Source organism: Plectropomus leopardus, chromosome 4 (assembly GCF_026936395.1).
Source record: "Plectropomus leopardus strain MGB_pleo_1.0 chromosome 4, ASM2693639v1, whole genome shotgun sequence".
NCBI lineage: Eukaryota > Metazoa > Chordata > Actinopteri > Perciformes > Serranidae > Plectropomus > Plectropomus leopardus.
In genome coordinates, this window is record NC_142179.1 from 4,181,025 (window position 1) to 4,199,744 (window position 18,720).

The 18,720-nt window shown below is 36.9% G+C and overlaps 1 protein-coding gene across 1 annotated transcript in view; it reads right to left on the minus strand.

Moving 5' to 3' along the window:
* Window positions 1-15,266, minus strand: part of prkg2 (protein kinase cGMP-dependent 2) — a 36,940-nt gene extending 21,674 nt beyond the window's left edge. The window contains exons 1-4 of the mRNA XM_088076338.1: window positions 14,923-15,266; window positions 13,062-13,584; window positions 4,735-4,901; window positions 166-279 (exon numbers count right to left, since the gene is read on the minus strand). Coding sequence (XP_087932464.1) covers window positions 166-279; window positions 4,735-4,901; window positions 13,062-13,576 — 796 coding nt within the window. The 5' untranslated portion in view covers window positions 13,577-13,584; window positions 14,923-15,266. The remainder of the gene's footprint in view (window positions 1-165; window positions 280-4,734; window positions 4,902-13,061; window positions 13,585-14,922) is intronic.
* Window positions 15,267-18,720: the final 3,454 nt, after the last annotated feature.

An 18,720-nucleotide genomic window follows, 5' to 3' on the forward strand; every position in this document is an offset into this window, starting at 1 on the left:
TCAGTGAGCGATGAGCCGTCAGTGTGTGTGTCCGTGATGATGACGGACAGACTGACAGCACGCCGCTCACTGAGAGATGTTTCAGCCCGATGCATCACATGTTAAAGTGCAGTCTGATCAGGAGACGTTGAGCTCTGAGGTGTTTCACTGTTTGAAACGCTTTACCTCGCACTGATGCCGTCCGCGTGCAGTTGTACAGAATGGCTAATTCTCCAAACGTGGTCCAAACCGTTATAGACGTGAGCAGTTTGTTGTGTTGAAACACGTCCAGCTTCCCATCTGTAAATACGAAACAAAGACAATCAAAAGTGTTTTTAAACCCACATTTAAGGACACAGGAGACAGACAGGTGCCACAGGCACAACCTAGTGACATTTAAATTTCATTCAGTTCACATCCTGACTTTCATGTGCTTTTTTTTGGCAGATGATGATGGCGTCTAAAAGAAAAACTACAAACAGGCAGGTGATTGGTGTCTGTTACAGAGACTCTGGAGAAAAGGAAAAAAAATCTTAGCGTCTTGGTGATTTTTTTTCTTTTAAAATTTTGACAATTGTGTTTCCTTTAAAATGTTGGTAATTTTTATAAACATTTTTTTTTTACTTCAAAATGTTTGGTGAATTTTTTTCCTTGATAAAATCATTTAAGAAATAAAAGCCAATTTTCTTTCAGATCTTTTAACTAAACAAATTTGTTGTTTTTCTCTTCTTCTAAATCAGTCTTCAAAAACGCTGGACCTTCAAATATCAACAGACATCAAATATATTTTCAGGCTATTTCTGCATTAGTGACCCTGCTGCTTTATGAAATATGACCGAAATTAGAGCCTTCATTAATGAGATAACAATCACTGGCTCCTGACGTCTGTGTGATTATTTTCAAAGGCTTCATTAGTGAATAATCATTAGTCATTTTATTACCTCAGTAACATCACAGAAACTGTGCTGGATTCAGTTCAGGTGCTGAAACATGTCAATTCATTCCTTTTTTAGAGAAAAATCACAACTTAGATTCTCTTTAATTATTTGTCTTAAAAAGTTGTCCTTTAATATTTATTTGAAATTAAGATTATTAAGGGTGGAGCCCTGCCATGGCCGTTTAATAAAGTAAAATAATCTAATTTTTACAATACCTTCTTCTCAACACTCTGCGTGTGTGTCTGTGTGTCTGTGTGTGTGTGTGTGTGTGTGTGTGTGTGTGTGTGTGTGTGTGTGTGTGTGTGTGTGTGTGTGTGTGTGTGTGTGTGTGAGGGGGGTGATGTTTTGTGTTTTGATTTAGCATATTTTTCTCTTTTTTTTCTCTTACTCTTTTCTAATTTGTTCCCTTTGTTCTTTCAGCTAAAGTGATTATTATTATTATTATTATTATCATTATTATTATTATTATTATTAATAATAATAGTAGTATTTTTTTTAAACAAATGTGTTATATTTTTGTTAAATTATATACAAACCATGTAGACACACGGGGAGAAAATATACATTTTTTTAAAAAAATGTCAGAATTGTGAATATGATTGTGTAATTGCTGAAACAGAAATGAAAACTAAGTTTAAAAAAAGTACTATGTTATTTTTGTCTTTCTAGGAATATGTTCGGACACCTGATACTGTAGCGACTGCACTACTGTGGCGACCGACCTGCTGTGTTTTCCCGTCTGGGTGAGAAATCACTGTGACACCAGACAGCAGAACAAATATGAGGACATTTTGTCTGTGAATGGCTAATTTCATCACCAGCAGCCACACTGGCAGACGACCAGTCATTGTTTAGAGGCCGTGTTGTCGTCGAAAACACTCGGTTGCTTAGTTGCTTTGAGACAGTAACCAGTGAAGTTTGGGACGCACCAGTTACTTTAGGTGAAAAGGTTCAGTGTAAGTTCACTAAATCCTGTAAAAAAACTTACTTTTTTGAAGTAAATAAAGAAGGAAGATAATAAGTAAATGAAAAAGGAAGAAAATAAGATGAAAAAAACAAATAAACAAACATGCTTTAACGTTAAAACCTGGAGTGACATCCCTTTTTTATGTGCTGCTTTTAGAGGACTTTCACATGTTTTTAAACTATTGATCCATGAGAAAATTGGTGATGATAAAAAAGATGAAGAGCCAGTTGGTTAAAAATAAATAAATACTATAAATTGTAAGAAACTGATAGATTTAGAAAATCGTTTTTGAGCAAAGCTAAGGAAAATATATATGGGGAAAAAAACAAAGCTATATTTATGATTACCACAATTGAAAAATTAAAAATATGTTACAGAATTTTACCAATTAGTACACACTTTTTCCAAGTCTTGCTTTTTGTTTGTTTACTGATTTTCAGGTATTTTCTTATACCTTTTACTCATTTCTTGCAAAGTTTTCATATTTTCTTCCTTCCTGCTTTTTGCCTTCTCCCCATGTTTTTGAGAGAAATCAAGACAATTTTCTTATGTTTCCAATGGTTAATATTAGTGTCCAAAATTAACTTTTTGCTCTCCTGCCAAGCGCTGATAAACCAGACAGATTTATACACCTGCCAACAATACTTTTCACTGGCCAAAATAATTACAATCTGTATTTTTCAAAGAACAACATTAGTCCGCTTAACCTTTCAAACTGGCACAAAAGTTTGCAAAAGTTCAGAAGCGATTAATCTGTGCAGAGCGGTGGGACCAATCAGAAGCTGGCTGGACGCAGAGCTGCTGTTTCGCTTTGATTTAATTGGCTCGTGGTCAGAGAGGCTGTACGGCAGCCAGCGAGGGCAAAGTTTGAGAACATGCAAAGACATAAATAGTCATGAAACCATCTGAAAAAGCTGCATACCGATGTGGCAGGTGACTCAGCTTTTGCTGCCAGATTCAGATTTTTTTCGGTTCATTTCAGAACCTCTAACCCCGCAGTCAGCACTACTTCAGCTCAGTAATTGGTCACTTAAAATGCAGGCAGATGTAAGTTAGGAAACAGAGTGGGAAGGATAGAGATGGGAAATAAATCCTCAGTTTGATTCAAAATTTTCTGTTTTCTTTGATGGAGTTTTAGGAACAAAATATTTAGAAAGAAAAACACAGTTGCTCTACAGTTTTAAAAGGATTGTTTTTAACGTGAAGTTTCTACATATGCATAGTTATTTTTTCATATGGAATTTGTCTCTTCTGTTGCACTGCTGAGGGCTGTGATAACAGCGTTTCGTCTTCTTTTATATATGCGCATACATAACAAATAATGAAAAATTTAATCTTGAATCTGTATCGCAAACATGAGAGTTTTCACTCTTGTCATTTCAAAACATATTTCCTCTTTTCTGGGACCTTCCTGGCTAATTCAAGAATGATAAATATCTGAATATGTGCTAACTGTTTTTCTATGTGATATCTGTGTAAAAACATTGCATTCTGACTAAATACAAAGTTTCTTTGAAACTGTGAAACAGGCTTTGAGGTACGATTTCTCCTGTTTGATGGATTTGTCCGAGCAGATAGCCGATCAGAAGTGACATAAATAAATGTCTATTAATAATGAATAAATAATTGTCTAGTAGGGCTTTGCTTATTGTGCATACTATATAAAAATAATGAAAATTAATAAATACATGTCTAGTAAATTTTTACTAATTTTAGATACTATATTTAGAATAAAGAACATAAATATATAAATAAATGTCTAGTAGATCTTTACTCATTGTACATACCATATTAACAAACAATATTATAAATATATAAATAAATGTTCCAGTAGATCTTTAGTCACTGTAAATACTAGATTTTAAAGAAATATTGTAAATAAATAAATAAATAAATGTTCCAGTAGATCTCTACTCATTGTATATATTTAATTAATAACAAATAATATAAATATATACATATATATATATATATATATATATATATATATATATATATATATATATATATATATAAATATATATATAAATGTCTGTCTAGTAGATCTTTCCTTATTGTACTTACTATATTCATAATAAATAATATAATGTAAATAATAGGTAATATATCTTTATTCATTGTACATACTATATTTATATTAAATAATATAAATAAACGTTCCAGTAGATCTTTATTCATTCTATATTCGGAAATAAATAATATAAATATATAAATAAATGTCTGGTAGATCTTTACTCATTGTATATACAATATTTTAATAAATAATATAATATAAATAAATACCTAGTATATCTTTATTCATTGTGCATACTATATTCAGAATAAATAATATAAATGAATGTCTGGTAGATCTTTACTCATTGCACTTATAATTGCATTTATAATAAATAATATAAATATACAAATGAATGTCTAGTAGATCTTTACAACATACTTTTATTTTTTAAAATTTTTTTTAATTTCACACTTGTTTTGGCAAAGTAAACATACGTTTCCCACACCAAAAAAAAGTCCCTTTGAACTGAACTGAACTAAACCTTGCTATTATTAGCAGACAGTGTGTGTAAGTCAACAGGGTGTTCAGAACCACCATATTTGCTTTAATGAACATTTTGACACATTTCTGTTTTCCTGCAGCCAAAGTCTCACACAGTCTCAGACCACCTGCTGAGGCTGCCGTCTGCCTCCTCGCTGAACGCGTCACACTTTGCTGCTTCTTCCCTCCTCTCACCTGTCATGTAATGTTTGTAGTCTGAGGTCTATCACTCACTGCAGGCGGCTGGGACAGAAGTTGGACTTCCTAATTTATCTCCAGACCGAGAAGAAGATGAAACAGGAGTGGACTTTTACCTGCCAGGACAAACAGATGGTTCCCGGGCTCTCCCTGCTTGATGACGTACTCTCCCTGCTGGTAGGTGCGCTCATACATGCACTCCACCATGTCTTTGATCTGCTGCAGCTCCAGCCTCTTCAGGTACTGGTTCTTATTCAGGGAGTCCGTCAGCAGCTTCTTCACACTGACAACAACAACAGATAGCAGTTAGACATGTGGCAGCTGCTGCACATACATGTGGACAGTGGTGACATTTTCTTTGATATCTTTGGATTTGTTTTTGTGGTTTTTGCCTGTTTTTGGCAGCAAGGAGAGAAAAAGAGTTCAGAAATAAAGATCTTTGGGCAGCTTAAAACTCAGGACTTGCTGTGTTGTAGTACGATGCTGAAGGTGACAGCTAAAAAAACAGCTCGGTTCACCAGCTTTTTCTGGACCAGGTTAAAGTGCGTTTTGACATCATTTTTGATGGTTTCACTGGTCATACCAGCTTGCGATGGTCACTCTAACTGGTTTATCCGTCAGACTTGGTAACAGTCCATATGTTACATGTATTGATGATGATGATGATGATAACACGATGACAGTAACAATACATATTGTACTTGTACTATTTATGATGATCATGATGTTGATGACTGGGTGACAGTAACAGTACATATAGTACTTGCAGTATTTATAATGTCGATGAGGATGACTGGTTGACAGTAATAGTACATATTGTACTTGTAGTATTGATGATTATAGGGTGACAGTAACAATACATATAGTACTTGTAGTATTTATAATGTTGATGAGGATGACTGGTTGACAGTAATAGTACATATTGTACTTGTAGTATTGATGATTATAGGGTGACAGTAACAATACATATAGTACTTGTAGTATTTATGATGTTGATGAGGATGTCTGGTTGACAGTAATAGTACATATTGTACTTGCAGAATTGATGATGATGATGATTATAGGGTGATAGTAATAGTACATATTGCACTTAGTATTTATTATGCATACATGCATATTGTACTGTAGTATTGATGATGATGATGATGATAATGATGATGATGTGAAAGTTACAGTAACTCTCTTTCTCTGCTCTCCTTTTCTCTTTCCTGTATTTCATTTTGTAAAATACTGTAATTTAATTGTTTTTTACAACATCTATTGCACGACTTTCCCTCCTGGAAGAGGGATTCCTCCTCAGCCGCTCTTCCTGTTTCTACCATTTTTTCTCGTTGTAGGCGTTTTTGGGGGAGTTTTTCAATAGTTGATGCGAGGGTCTTAGGACAGACGGATGCTGTATGCTGTAAAGCTCTCTGAGGCAAACTGTGATTTGTGATAATGGCCTTATTATTATATTGTACTTGTGAGCTATATTGCAGTATCGACCTTCATGGTGCAGGTCCTGATACTGCATCATTGTGACTGTCATGACCTGCTGATGTTGATTTATACATCAATGGAAATAGTTTATGTTATCAGAAAATGTTTTTCATATTTAATGCTCACTGGATTATTATTGTGTTCATGGTGGACATTTATTAATCTGGATTAGGGTTATTTTCTAATTTTCTAATATTTTCTAATTCTTTCTGCTGAGCTACACCTGCCAACTGTATCACTGCACAGAAGCAAGCGTGCAAATTACTTAAGTAAATTACTAAAAATATTAATGGTGTCCTCTTTGGATGGGCTGTGGCATTAGCTACCGTAGTGGTCAGCTCCCAAAAAGTCAAGTCCTACCCTTTGAACCCAAAACGTTTTTGTACAAGATCAACCTGAGCCTGACCCACGGCTGCAGTTTTGGGCCCAAGCCCGATTAAAAACATGAATTTTTATGGTGAAAATAGGCTTATGGTATATTACATTTTATATATTATAAAATAAATATATATAATAAAATGAATATTAATAAATAGCATTACAGGTGAGAGGAAAATATTGATTTTTTATCCTTTAAAGGACTTCTCTGACTGCGGCTTTGTGGTCCTTTCCTGAGCCACCAGGACGCCCACATCCGCATTACTCACCGCGTTTTTTTAGTCTGCGTGATAAATATTTTGTCTCCTGTGAAAAAGATGACTATTCACGGCCTCTGGGCTCTTTCCGACAATGAATCAAGTCAAACAGCGAAAACATAAAATCATCACGAGCTGTCAAAGTTCACCGTTGTGCATTTTAACAGCTGCAGCCAGAGGCGGCGAGAAGAAGACATCACTTCCTTTGGGGAGTTGTAAAGCGAAAAGGTTAAGAGTCACTGTTGAATGCAAACTATAGATCATGAGACCTTGTCGCTGCTCGGAGACGTGAGCGGTGCAGGAGGTGGGTGGTCTGTTTATCCACCTTATCGTGCGTAATAAATTATCACTTTGGGCTTCATAAAACCGGAGCAGATGACATCCACTCCTTTTATTTTTCAGCCCACATCCTCTCCTCCCACCTCGCCGCGTCGTTACTCTGCTACGTTTTGCAACATGTTGCAGTGTCATTCACAGAATCTGAGAATCGTGTTTCAAAGGGCCAGCGTGCATGAGGGCACCAGACTGCCTCATTTACATCAGGTTTGGTTATATAATCCATGCTGGGCTTATTAGTGACACATGTTTTAAACATGAGGATCATGTTGAGAGAGGCAGACTCTGCATGTTCACATTTATTCACTGCAGAGTTTATTGATGTCGAACAACACGAGGAGCACTGTGAAAAAAGGCTGTTTGACTTTCATGTTGGAGAAAAAGACTTTCTGCTCTCATTAAATCATTTTTGTGTTGTTTCTCAGTGAGCGACTTGTGTGCAGTCGGAAATAATTAGACGAGACACACTGAAGATCCCTCAGTTGGATTTGATCCTAATGTATCTCTACACTTTGATCGCAAAAAAACAAATGTACAACTGACTCTGTCTTTGCCAGCTTAGATTTACTTGTGCTGCTTTCAGATGCATTTCACAAGAATTAATAAACCTTTGTGCCCCGAGCAAACTGGTGCAACTTCTTTCATAAACTAGCAAAGGAAAAATGTCCTGAGAAAAGAAAGCTAGAGAAAAACTATATTTTTTAATATGCATATGTTTAATTTTTTTAATTATATTTTTGAGCATTTTCTCTATTTTTTAAAATTAATTTGCAGATCATTTTCTTGTACTTTTCACTTCAGTTTTTGCTAATTTTGGGTCATTTCTGTTTTTGTTCCTCATCGACTTCTTCCAATATTTCTGAAAGAAATAAAGTCAATTTGCATGAGCGACATGAATTTCATTTTCGTAATCTTGTGCTGCTTTTTAGATGCCTTTAACAAACACTTTGTGCCCTGCGCAAACTGGTGCAATTTCTTTCATAAACAAAAAAATACAGTGAAAGCGACTGACTAACAAAATGTCCCACAAATTGCAAAAAAAATAGTTCATTTAGAATTTTAAAAAATAATAATAATAAATAAAATCTATAATGATCATTGTTATATATTTAAAATTATTTTATAATAATTATATTTTTTAAGCACTTTTTCCAGGTCATTTACTTTTTAAAAAAATATATTATTATTATTACTAATATGCAGATAATTTTCTTTTTTTTTTTTTTTTTACAAATTTCTTGCTAATTTTGGGGTCATTTCTTCGTTCATTGCTCATTTCCTTTTGCCAATGTTTTGGAAAGAAAAGGAGCCTGTTTGTTCTGGTTTCAAAAGTGCAACAGCTGCTTAGTGTCCCATCAGAGCAGAGAGAAGTAGAGGAGATGTGGCCTGCGTGTGTTGAGGTAAATTTAAAAGGCATGATGATGTCTTTGTGGCCTCCTACCTGGAGTCTTCACAACATTTTGGGGGCTTTTTTTCTGATCCAATCAGAAGCTTGTGTTCAAGATTTCTTAACCTTGTCAGTGACAAACGAATCTAAAGTCAGTCTGAAAGATTTGTGGACCAACACCAGGCTCGTTCCGCAGACTGTGACATTAATGGATGAAGCTCCTGTGACATCAGGTCGGTTTATCGGTCGGTGGACTGCTGTTTTGAAGCCTCCAGTTTGGCAGCGGCATCATGATTTTTTTGGAGCCAGAAGTAGTAATATGTGGATGAGAGGGTGGAGGTGTGGAGGAGCGAGGGGTGAATCTGACTCACAGGCTTTAGGGACGCCTCGCAGAGGCTCCGCCCTTATCTAAGCATAACTTTGGGTCTTGGAAAAAAAAAATCACCTCCCCATGCAGTTGTCTTGGCTGTAAACATGTTTATTTCATGGGGGTCTGTGAGGACTGACTCTGTTTTGGAGCCAGCCTCAAGTGGACATTAAAGGAACTGCAGTTTTTGGCACTTTCGCATTGGCTTAATTTTTCAGCCTTGGAGGTCGTCGCTTGGCTCATTCGAGTTGAGAATTGATCACTGGCGATTGCAGCACAATGCATGCTGTTCACATTTGTGTCTGACTCGCTCCATCATGCACACGTGGGGAGCGACAGCCTCACCAGATCGAGGCAGCTGCAATTTTCAGAGCTTGGTTCTGCAGCTTTTCTTCACTGACTGAAACATTCAGAACATGATGGGAAACGTCCAGCTGATCAAAGAGCTGATTGGCTTGTTTCGATTTGTTTTGACGGCGAACACACTTTGTAGAAAATCCTAATTTTGTGTGTAATTGTAGTATTTAGCACTAGTTTGCAGGCTGTTCATTTGTGCTCATCTTTGGACTCAGATGGTTCCTCTGTTTGTACTCCGCATTAATTTTGTCCGTATTTGTGCATTTTCTGAAAGCTTTTGGGAAAAGACAGCACAGAGTGGAAATCTTTGGGGGCAGTGTAAGTGTAGATAAAGCGAGACAAAAGTGTAGGACACAACATCTTTTAAAAATTGTTGAAACTGAGTGAATCAGTAATATGGTAAAAAGAAATTCTCTATCCAAATGTCGCAATGTTTTTAATGGCCTCACAGCGTCCATTTAAAGGTACGTTATTACACCCTCTTCCAATGTTGCAGTGTTTTTTGCCAAACCTTTTGACTGTTTTTTTTGCCCTTTAGTGCCATTTATAGGCTGATTTTTATTCTTTCATAAAGAATGCATGGAAGTATGACGACAGTGAAGTTTAAAACGTTTGAAATGTATTTTTGTACGTGAAGGGCGTATAAATGAGCTCTTAAGATTACAGATTTAATCTTTTAACAAACATATCTTGTGTGGGGGATATTATTAATAAAGGTCTGCAGAGGTATCCCGCAGACGGATCTAACAGGATGTAAATATATCTGTACGTTCCTGTATGTTCTCTGAAGGCTGCTGGAAACTGTCCGACTTGACTGCAGCTTCTTTTCACCGCCCCCTGCTGCTTCCACATGATCTCTTCTGCTTTCCAGGCGAGTCGCAGTTCATCTGGAAGGAGTCTAATTTCTATCTTTAGGCTTGTTGTCAGGTAAAGGATGTAAAAACTAGAGTGTTTCATATACTGAGCAGATTAAAGCCTGTGAACAGCACCTGTTTACTTCACGCTGTAAAGCACGGATACTCCACCTGCTTTGCTTGGGAGCCACTTTTGCAAAATGACAGGAGGCCAGGGGCCAGTCACAGCAAACCCATACATGTGTCTAGGATTTTAGGACATTTCTTGGATTTTAGGATGTTTGTAGGATTGTAGGACATCTCAGATTTTCAGACATTTCTTGGATTTTAGGATGTTTGTAGGATTTCAGGCCGTTCGTTTCTAAGATATAAGGACATTTCTCTGATTTTAGGACATTTCTAGGATTGTAGCATGTGTCTAGGATTTCAGGCTGTTTGTATAATTTTAGGACCTTTGTAGGATTTTAGGACCTTTGTAGGATTTTAGGACGTTTCTAAGATATTAGGACTTTTCTCAGATTTTAGGACATTCTAGGATTTTTTTGCTCCTACGAGAAAAATTTTGCGAGTGGTCCAGAGCACTCTTACCAAGATAAGATCACTTTCACAATCCCTGAAACGTGAATGTGGTATCAAACACACCTTAAGGGAATTTCTTTTAATTTTGCTCAAACTTCCCATTGGACTCATGAATGAACTGATTAGAATTTGGAGGTCAAAGGTCAAGGCCACTGTGACCTCACAAAGCATGTTTTTGGCCATAACTCTGAAAGGTCAACTTCAGTATGAAATCATAATGTTCTGCAGTAACACTTTTCTGGCCTTTATTCATTTTTATAACTCGGGAACAGAGGGGGAGATATTTGGTTGGATACTGAATTTGTGACTCTAATCTTGAATCTTTGTTGATTCTAGAGGTTTTCTGTGAGGGAAGCGTCCTTGTTTTCATAGACATGGATATAAACTGTAAATGCAACCTGACGGATTTGAGGAGGCGAACAATCACAAGGCGGTAATTCTAGTTTGAGTTACAAATCCTCACCGTTGCCATGAGGCAGCATTTAGAGATCAACTTACTTCCTTAATTTGATAAACTTCCTGTCGGGGTTGGACATACTGTAACACAGGCGGCTGGTGTAATCAATGATATAACAGCTGGGAGAGAGGTAATTGTTTTTTATGTAAGAGGTGGAGCTTCTGTATTATTGGAAAAGAAATTTTAATTTATGTGTGGTTGTACCTGCTGGTACAGAGATAATGTTTCATTAGATACACTTTATTAGATAATTTATGACAGAAACATTGTGCATTGTGTGTATTTTTGCTACCAAGTGTAAACAGGGTCATAAAACTTAATGGAACTTTTTTCCAAAGTGAGACGGGCTTTTATGAGAGGAGCAAACCTACAGTATGTCACTGTTACTTACTGAATAAGTAAACTATTTACTTTAACATTTTGTAATATACGACAAGAAAGTCCACATGAGATGGGCAGGGTCAAACAAACTCCGGACTTTGACACTAGAGCCTGCTGTTCATGACTCGTGCGACGCCAGAAGTCAGCTTAATTGTTTTAATGAGGATGTGGTGTGCCTGTATTTTTAGCATATACATGCTTGAGACGTATGTAACATGACGTAATATTTACTTTAGTAACAAGTGTATTTATTTTAAACCACTGGGCAAAATGGCATACGTTGTGGATGACGGATGTAGATCTAATTTTAAATGTTTATTTTTAAATTTGATTTATTTTCCAGTTTTTTTTCTATTTTCTATTGATATTAATAAATTATTATTATTATTATTAATTTTTTATTATTTCTTATACTTCTTTCATTTATTTTCTTTTTTCCTTTTTCTTTCTTTCCTGATGTTTCTATGGTCCATTACCTGCTAAGGGACTACAAGTTCATAATATGCTGTGTCCCTTTTAAATTAACATTAAATTAAAGAAACGGCTCATCTGAAGGTAATAAAAATCAGTGTCACAGTTTCAGGTGATTATAAACTAAAGAGAACAAAGTTATAAATATTATATTCTATTTCCACCCATAGATGTCCCTTAATCCTTCAGACTGGACCTTTAATTCACTGACCTGCAGCTGAAAAATCTTGGCGTGAACAGTCATCACGCTAAAATGTTTGCCTCTTGCCCACCTTCCACCTTCTGCTGCTGCTTCCATTTTTAACACTTCTCCACCAGGCGGGGACGGACTGAGCCTGAGGGTGTCATGGACCTTTAGCCGCCGTCTGTCTGCCTTCATTCTCCTCTTCCTCCTTGTGTTTTAACCCTTTGAAACCTAGATTGACATCACTTATAGTGTGCTGCAATCAGACGCTTTCACGAGTATTTAAACCTTCAAAATCTGAGCAAATTCGTTTGCTTTCTTTTGAAAACATGAAAAATGGCAATAAGCAACTTTGCAAGAACTGTTTGGATTAAAGAATTATTTTTTAAAAAAGGCTTTTTTCAGGTTGCTTCCTTGTTTTGATTTTTTTTAACTTAATTTGTTTTTTTGACAAAATTTGGGTCATTTCTTCCTTAAAAGCTCATTGCCTTTTCCTCATGTTTATGAAAGAAACCAAGCCAATTTTCTTAGGTTTCAAAGAGTTAAAGAGGCCCTATCATGGTCATTTTCGGGATCATATTAGTATTTTGGGGGTCTACTAGAATTGGTTTTCATGCTTTAATGTTCAAAAAACACATCACGTGTCCTTCATCCTCTGAGTTTATGTTCCGCCTCCCGGGAGGCCCAGCGTGCTCTGATTGGTCAGCTGTCTCTCTCTAGGCACATTCTTTTCTGTTTGTTACATTGTGATGTCACATTGTTACAGAAGTAAACAGTGAAACTCAAACAAGCTTTTTCAGGCAGCTTAGCAGCAGAGAGAGTTCCCTTTGGCTTGGACTTTGGGCTTTATTACTTAGGAGACCTTTTATGAGCACAAAAGTGCTATACAGAAGAGTAAACAAAGGGGGAAAAAAACCCCGAACCATAACAGGTCCCCTTTAAAGCAATCATCTCACCTTGCATCCTTGGATACTCGGGCCTTCTCGAAGGAGAACTTGGGCAGGCTGCTGGAGTCGTAGGTCCTGGACGTTGGTTCGGCCGACACTCCGGCTTTGGCTCCTTTTCTTCTGTTGAGGGTTTCCTTGAGGCGAACGCTAAGGTTGGGGCTGCTCTTCCCGCTGACTTTGATTGAAGGGGGCCGTGACGCCGGGCCTTGCGAGGTGCTGCTCTGGCTCTTCATCACGTCCTGCAGCTTGTTGAGCTGGATGCACTTGCTCTGCAGCTCCTCGCTCAGCTCGGCCAGAGCTCGCGTCTGTTTGGCCAGCTGCTCCTGGAGAGCCTTGATCTGCTGCTCCTTGGCACAGAGCTCCTCGTCCCTCCTCTTGCCCTCTCGCTCCAGCTCGTCCACTCGGGCCCTCAGCGAGTCCAAGGATGAGTTTTTGAACTCTTTGTGGCCTCTGCTGTTAGACGAAGCAGCAGCGGAGCTGTCTGTGTGTTTGTAACGCTTTGATTTCATCGAACCGTTCCCCATCTCGTCACCTGAAGAGACAGAATCAATAGTTGCTGAAATGATTGAAAAGTTCAGATCGAGGAGATGTGAGCTCTTTTTTTCTTTTTTTTTTTTCCGGCAGTACAGTGACATTTAGCACAAAAAGGTCTATTTGAGGAAGCCGGGAATGAGGTTTCACAGAAAAGAGCTGACACCGTGAGGAGACAAAACCGGAGAAAGAGAGAGGGGAGAAAGCAAATCAGTATATAATGGTCAATGAGTGTGTCTTGTCCATTTATTATTCAGAAGGCAGGAAGTATTACATTACATCAACAGTCACTCCCTGCTCAGACAGCAGCACAGGGAGGGCTGTTCAGGGAGCTTGGTAAAAACTAAAAATAAATCAAAACTTTAACAATATAATTCGATTTTGAAGATATTTTTCATAATAAAACTGCATTTTCAAAGTGTTTTTTAAGTTTCTGTCTACATAGTACGAGTTTATGTGGGGAAAATGTCCCAGAACAATCCTGTTTTTGTCGTGTGGGACTGTCGCCCACTCACACATACAGTCGACTTCATTCATGACATTCCTGCTCAGATACAGTGAGTGAATGTCAGATCACACTGTTCTCAAACACTGACGTCATTTAGAAATTTATCTAGAAAGACTGCCATTGAAATTCACCTCATTTTTTTACCTTTTTCTTTTAAAGTTTTGACTCTTTAACCATTTGAAAACTGGGCAAATTGGCTTAATTTTTCAAAAAGGATATGAGCAAATCAAGAAGAAATGACCCAGAGATCAGCAGATGATTAGAAGATGACCTCAAAGTTAGCAACAACAAAAAATAACACCTTCCAAAAATAAATAAATAAAATGATGGGAAAATAAAAAATCAAAATAAAAAAGAATGGCCTTGAAAAATTATTTAGAAATGAAACAGTTATTTAAAAAAAAATACTAATATATTATTATGACATTTTTAATATATATATTTTTTGGGGGGGGGCTTTTGTGACCTTTCTCGCCAAGATACTCATTCCTTTTATTTCTCCCATGTTTTTGAGAGAAATTAAATTAGTTTTCTCAAGATTCAAAGGTTTAAATACTTGTGAAAGGCTTCTTGATGAAGAAAAGTGATGATGATCCAGGTTTCAAAGGGTTAAACACATAAAAGATGTCCAGGAACAGATTTAATGGCGTTTTATATCATATGAATATCCCCACAGTTGTTTTTGCGTGATATAGATTAAAAACTATGTCAGTTAAGTTTCCCACTGAGAGGAGGATCGTGCACCTGCAACTTCCGATGCCTCGTCATTCTTCCCCCGAGCTGAGTGATGAATGAGTCGGTGATTAGTTCAGAGGAAATCTCGGTACTCACCTGGTTTCGGTTCTCAGATCCTTCAAACGAGCCTGGAGGACGATTTGAAATCAGGAATAATGTGTTTGCATGTTCGTGCATCCGCAGAGAGACGGTCCATCTACAGCACCGGTTTCATCCTCTCCTCCCTCTGACTCTGCCGCTCCCGCGCTCTCTTTCCTCGTCGGGCTGTGCGCGCTCTCGCGTGCGCGGCAACTGGTGTGACTGGGCAAGTCAGGTGTGCGACGTGGACCCCGATTTTTAACTTTCAGTTATCAAAACCAAACAAAAAAAAAAGTTATACGTGTAAAAAAAAAAAGAGAAATAAAGATAATAATAAAGACAATAACAATGATTCACATAAAGTAAAATAATAATAATAATAATAATAATAATGATAATAATAATAATAATAATAATAAGAAGAAGAAGAAGAAGAAGAAGAAGAAGAATTTAATGAAAAAAAAAGTATTGGCCAAGACATTAGCAACAATAATGACTTATAGAAAGACATTAGTCTACATAAAAAAATAAAAACAATGAAAATAAAAATATGCCACAAAATCACCATTAAACAGTAAACAGAAATGTGATAGTAACATAAATGTGGGACTAATGGGACTAAAAGTCTTAACTTATCTTATTGTGGTACCAAGGGCTTCTCATGAACAGTAATAGCAGACATGAAGACATAATAAAATCCACATTTAGGGCTGGGCAATAAAACAACAATACCAATTGTGAAATAACTTTTCCATGATTGAAATATGAGATGTAGTCGATAGAATGTTAATAGAACGCATTCGAGCCGCGTCCGCTCCGCTCTCACTCTCCACCGGTGTCTTCAACGATGTCTCCACCGATGTCTCCATCGATGTCTCCAAATTTCCGCTCGCTCTCATTTTCTGCCGTCTCCCCCCTTCCTCCTTCTGCTCCTTGTGTGTGTGACATTGTCAGTTATCGATATCTTATCGGCCACGATGAGCTGGAAATTATCGGTTTATCGATATCAGCTGAAATAATCATTATTGTGCTTCACTGCTTATGATGAGCTTCATATCTCAGTTAGCAGTCAAAGCTTGACAGAAATAGTGATTTGATGTATGTCGTGATATATATCGATATCGACTGATATGAAAAAATTATCGTGATAAGACTTTTTTCCATATCGCCCAGCCCTACCCAAATTTGAAAATAAGATAATAGCAGAATAGAAAACATAAAATAAATCTTCACATGGATAAAACCCACATAATAATACGGTAAAATAAGGTAAAATAAAATAAGGATAAAAATTGACTGCACAGAATGCATAACATAAGATGGAAAATAAAACCCATTTAGATTTTTGATTTTTTTTTTTTAAAAAAAGGCAAAAATATAGATTGTTTAAAATTCATAAAATTAAGGAAAATACAACATTTAAAAAAAGGTGCCGCAGTGCGAAGTGCAAAGCAAAATGCAAAGCAGTTAAATCAGCACTAGCTAAATGATAGGTTTTTTGTTTTCTTTTACAAATATTTGATCTGATCTTTTTAGGCAGTGCGTTCCACTGATTTCAACCGACAAACGTGTCCTTACGCAAGAAAAATATACAAAATATAACGAAAATGGCTGTAAAGAGGAGGACAGAGGATAAGCTCAGAATGTCTTTTGTTCTGACAACGTTTCCTTTCTTATTCTCCATGTTTTCATTCTCTGTATCAAACTTTTTCGGACAAGCCGCAGTCTAGACCCAAAGCGGCAGTCTCTCACATCCACCAATGATTAATTGGTTTTCCCAGTGCGTTTGTCTGACGCTGGTCTGAACAGCCTGGCCTGCAGCACATTGTATCGACAGACACGGAATAATGGCAGGTGTCCAGAGCCGATTCATCTGCTGCACTCACGGCACAACAAAGTGAGCATAATCCAGGTCACTGACTCCCAACCTGAACCTCGGAGCGATCTGAGGGGCTGGCACATGATCTGAGGACACACTGTGAATGAGCGGACCTCTTCACACTGACGCCATTCCTCTCTGTACAACATGCGTCCTCCATGTGGTGGAGTTAAACTGCAGAAACTTGCCCAAGGGCACTCTGACAGAGCGAATATTGGGAGAATTGACTGTTTTGGCTGCACGGTGGCTTAGTTTTTAACCTCGTCATAACAAAGTCTGGGTTTAAACCCAGCAGGCAGTTGGCTTGTGTTTGTAGTTTGCATGTCTCACTTGTGTTTACATGTGTGTCCTCTGCTTGTTTACAGTGTTCACAGTGCTGGTTAGCTGACAGGATATCCCAAAATATTGTTTCATTGCAAGATGACCGTTATCAACTGAGTTTTGATTTATGAGATTTTGATGAAAGGCCCTTAAAAACATAGGTAAATTGACCTGATTTCTTCCAAATGCAAGGGAAGTAGGCGATATAGAATTTAAGATATAGACAAAAAAATTGCATAATGATAAATTAAACGATTAAAAAGAAAATTACCTGGAAAATGCAAAAAATGCAACACAAATTGCCGAACATAGAAGAGCATAAAACATTTGTGATAAAATAACAAACGAAGACGATAAAATCAGATGATTAAAAAATGCAAAAATAAAATAAAAATCCACTGAAATTGCAGGTTAAGACAAAATAAAAAACCCGTTAGTTAGAAAACACATTTTAGGAGAAAGGCTAGTATTCAGTGAGTTTACTTTTCAGTTTTTACTTTTTCATGCAAACAGCAGGACATTTCTTGCCAAGTTGCTTATTGTCTTTTATCTCATGTTTTCTGAAGAAATCAAACCAGTTTCAGAATCAGAAATACTTAATTGATCCCCGGGGGGAAACTGTGGCTCGTTACAGTCGCCCTGATGCCCGGCGTCTGAAAATAAGAATATAAAATAAAAAACAGAATATAAAATAGAAAAACAGTAAATTTGTTTAGAAAGTTTAAATACTTATAAAAGGTATCTGAACACAGCACAAGAAATTCGATGTTGGGCAGATTTCACGGGGTTAAATTGTTCAGTCTGTGGCTCAATAGTTTCCCAGTTGCCACGTGAAACATGCATTGATATGTTGCAGCTGCAGGTTTGATATCTGAAATGTCTCTTAATAGCACGGCATCATTTAAAGGTGATGGTTCAGTGCAGTGGTTCACAGTCTGCTCTGACCCTTTGAAAAAAATCAATGGACCGAACCATCGTCATGACTGACGGTTATGAGCACAACAATAATACTCCTGATGATTGGGATCAGCTGTTTTAGTATCATTTTTTGTGAGTGTGTTGAAGGCTTTAGACACCATATTAAACTCTTGTATTTGGTATATTTTCTATTTTCTTGGTACAGAACAGTTAAAGTTTTATTGGTCTCTTTAAAATACTATATATGTTTCAGGGTTTTTTTTTACTAGATGTTAACTCTATCTGACATATAGTTCTCCAACTTTTTTCCATAAAAAAACTCCCTTTATTTATTTTTTTTCAGCCCAGAACCTACTTCTTGGTAGAACCATAACATCAACAAATGTAAATGTGGATATCATGCATTTCCTGCAGCAGTTGACAGTTTCCAGCAGTTAATGATTGCATTGCAACACAAAATGTGGTTTATCAAACATAATTTGCTTTTTTTCTTAAACTTATCATAGTATTTTTTTAAGTCATGCATGACTGATGATTTAGCTTTTTAAAAAATGCTTCACTTATCCTCTGCAGTACTCCTAAGTCCCCCTAGGGGTATCGTACCCCCGTTTGAAAAACACTTTTATAGTACAGCATCTTTCCACACGTCACAATGATTTATGTTCATGGTGTGAATAAGTATTAGAGTTTAGCTTTTG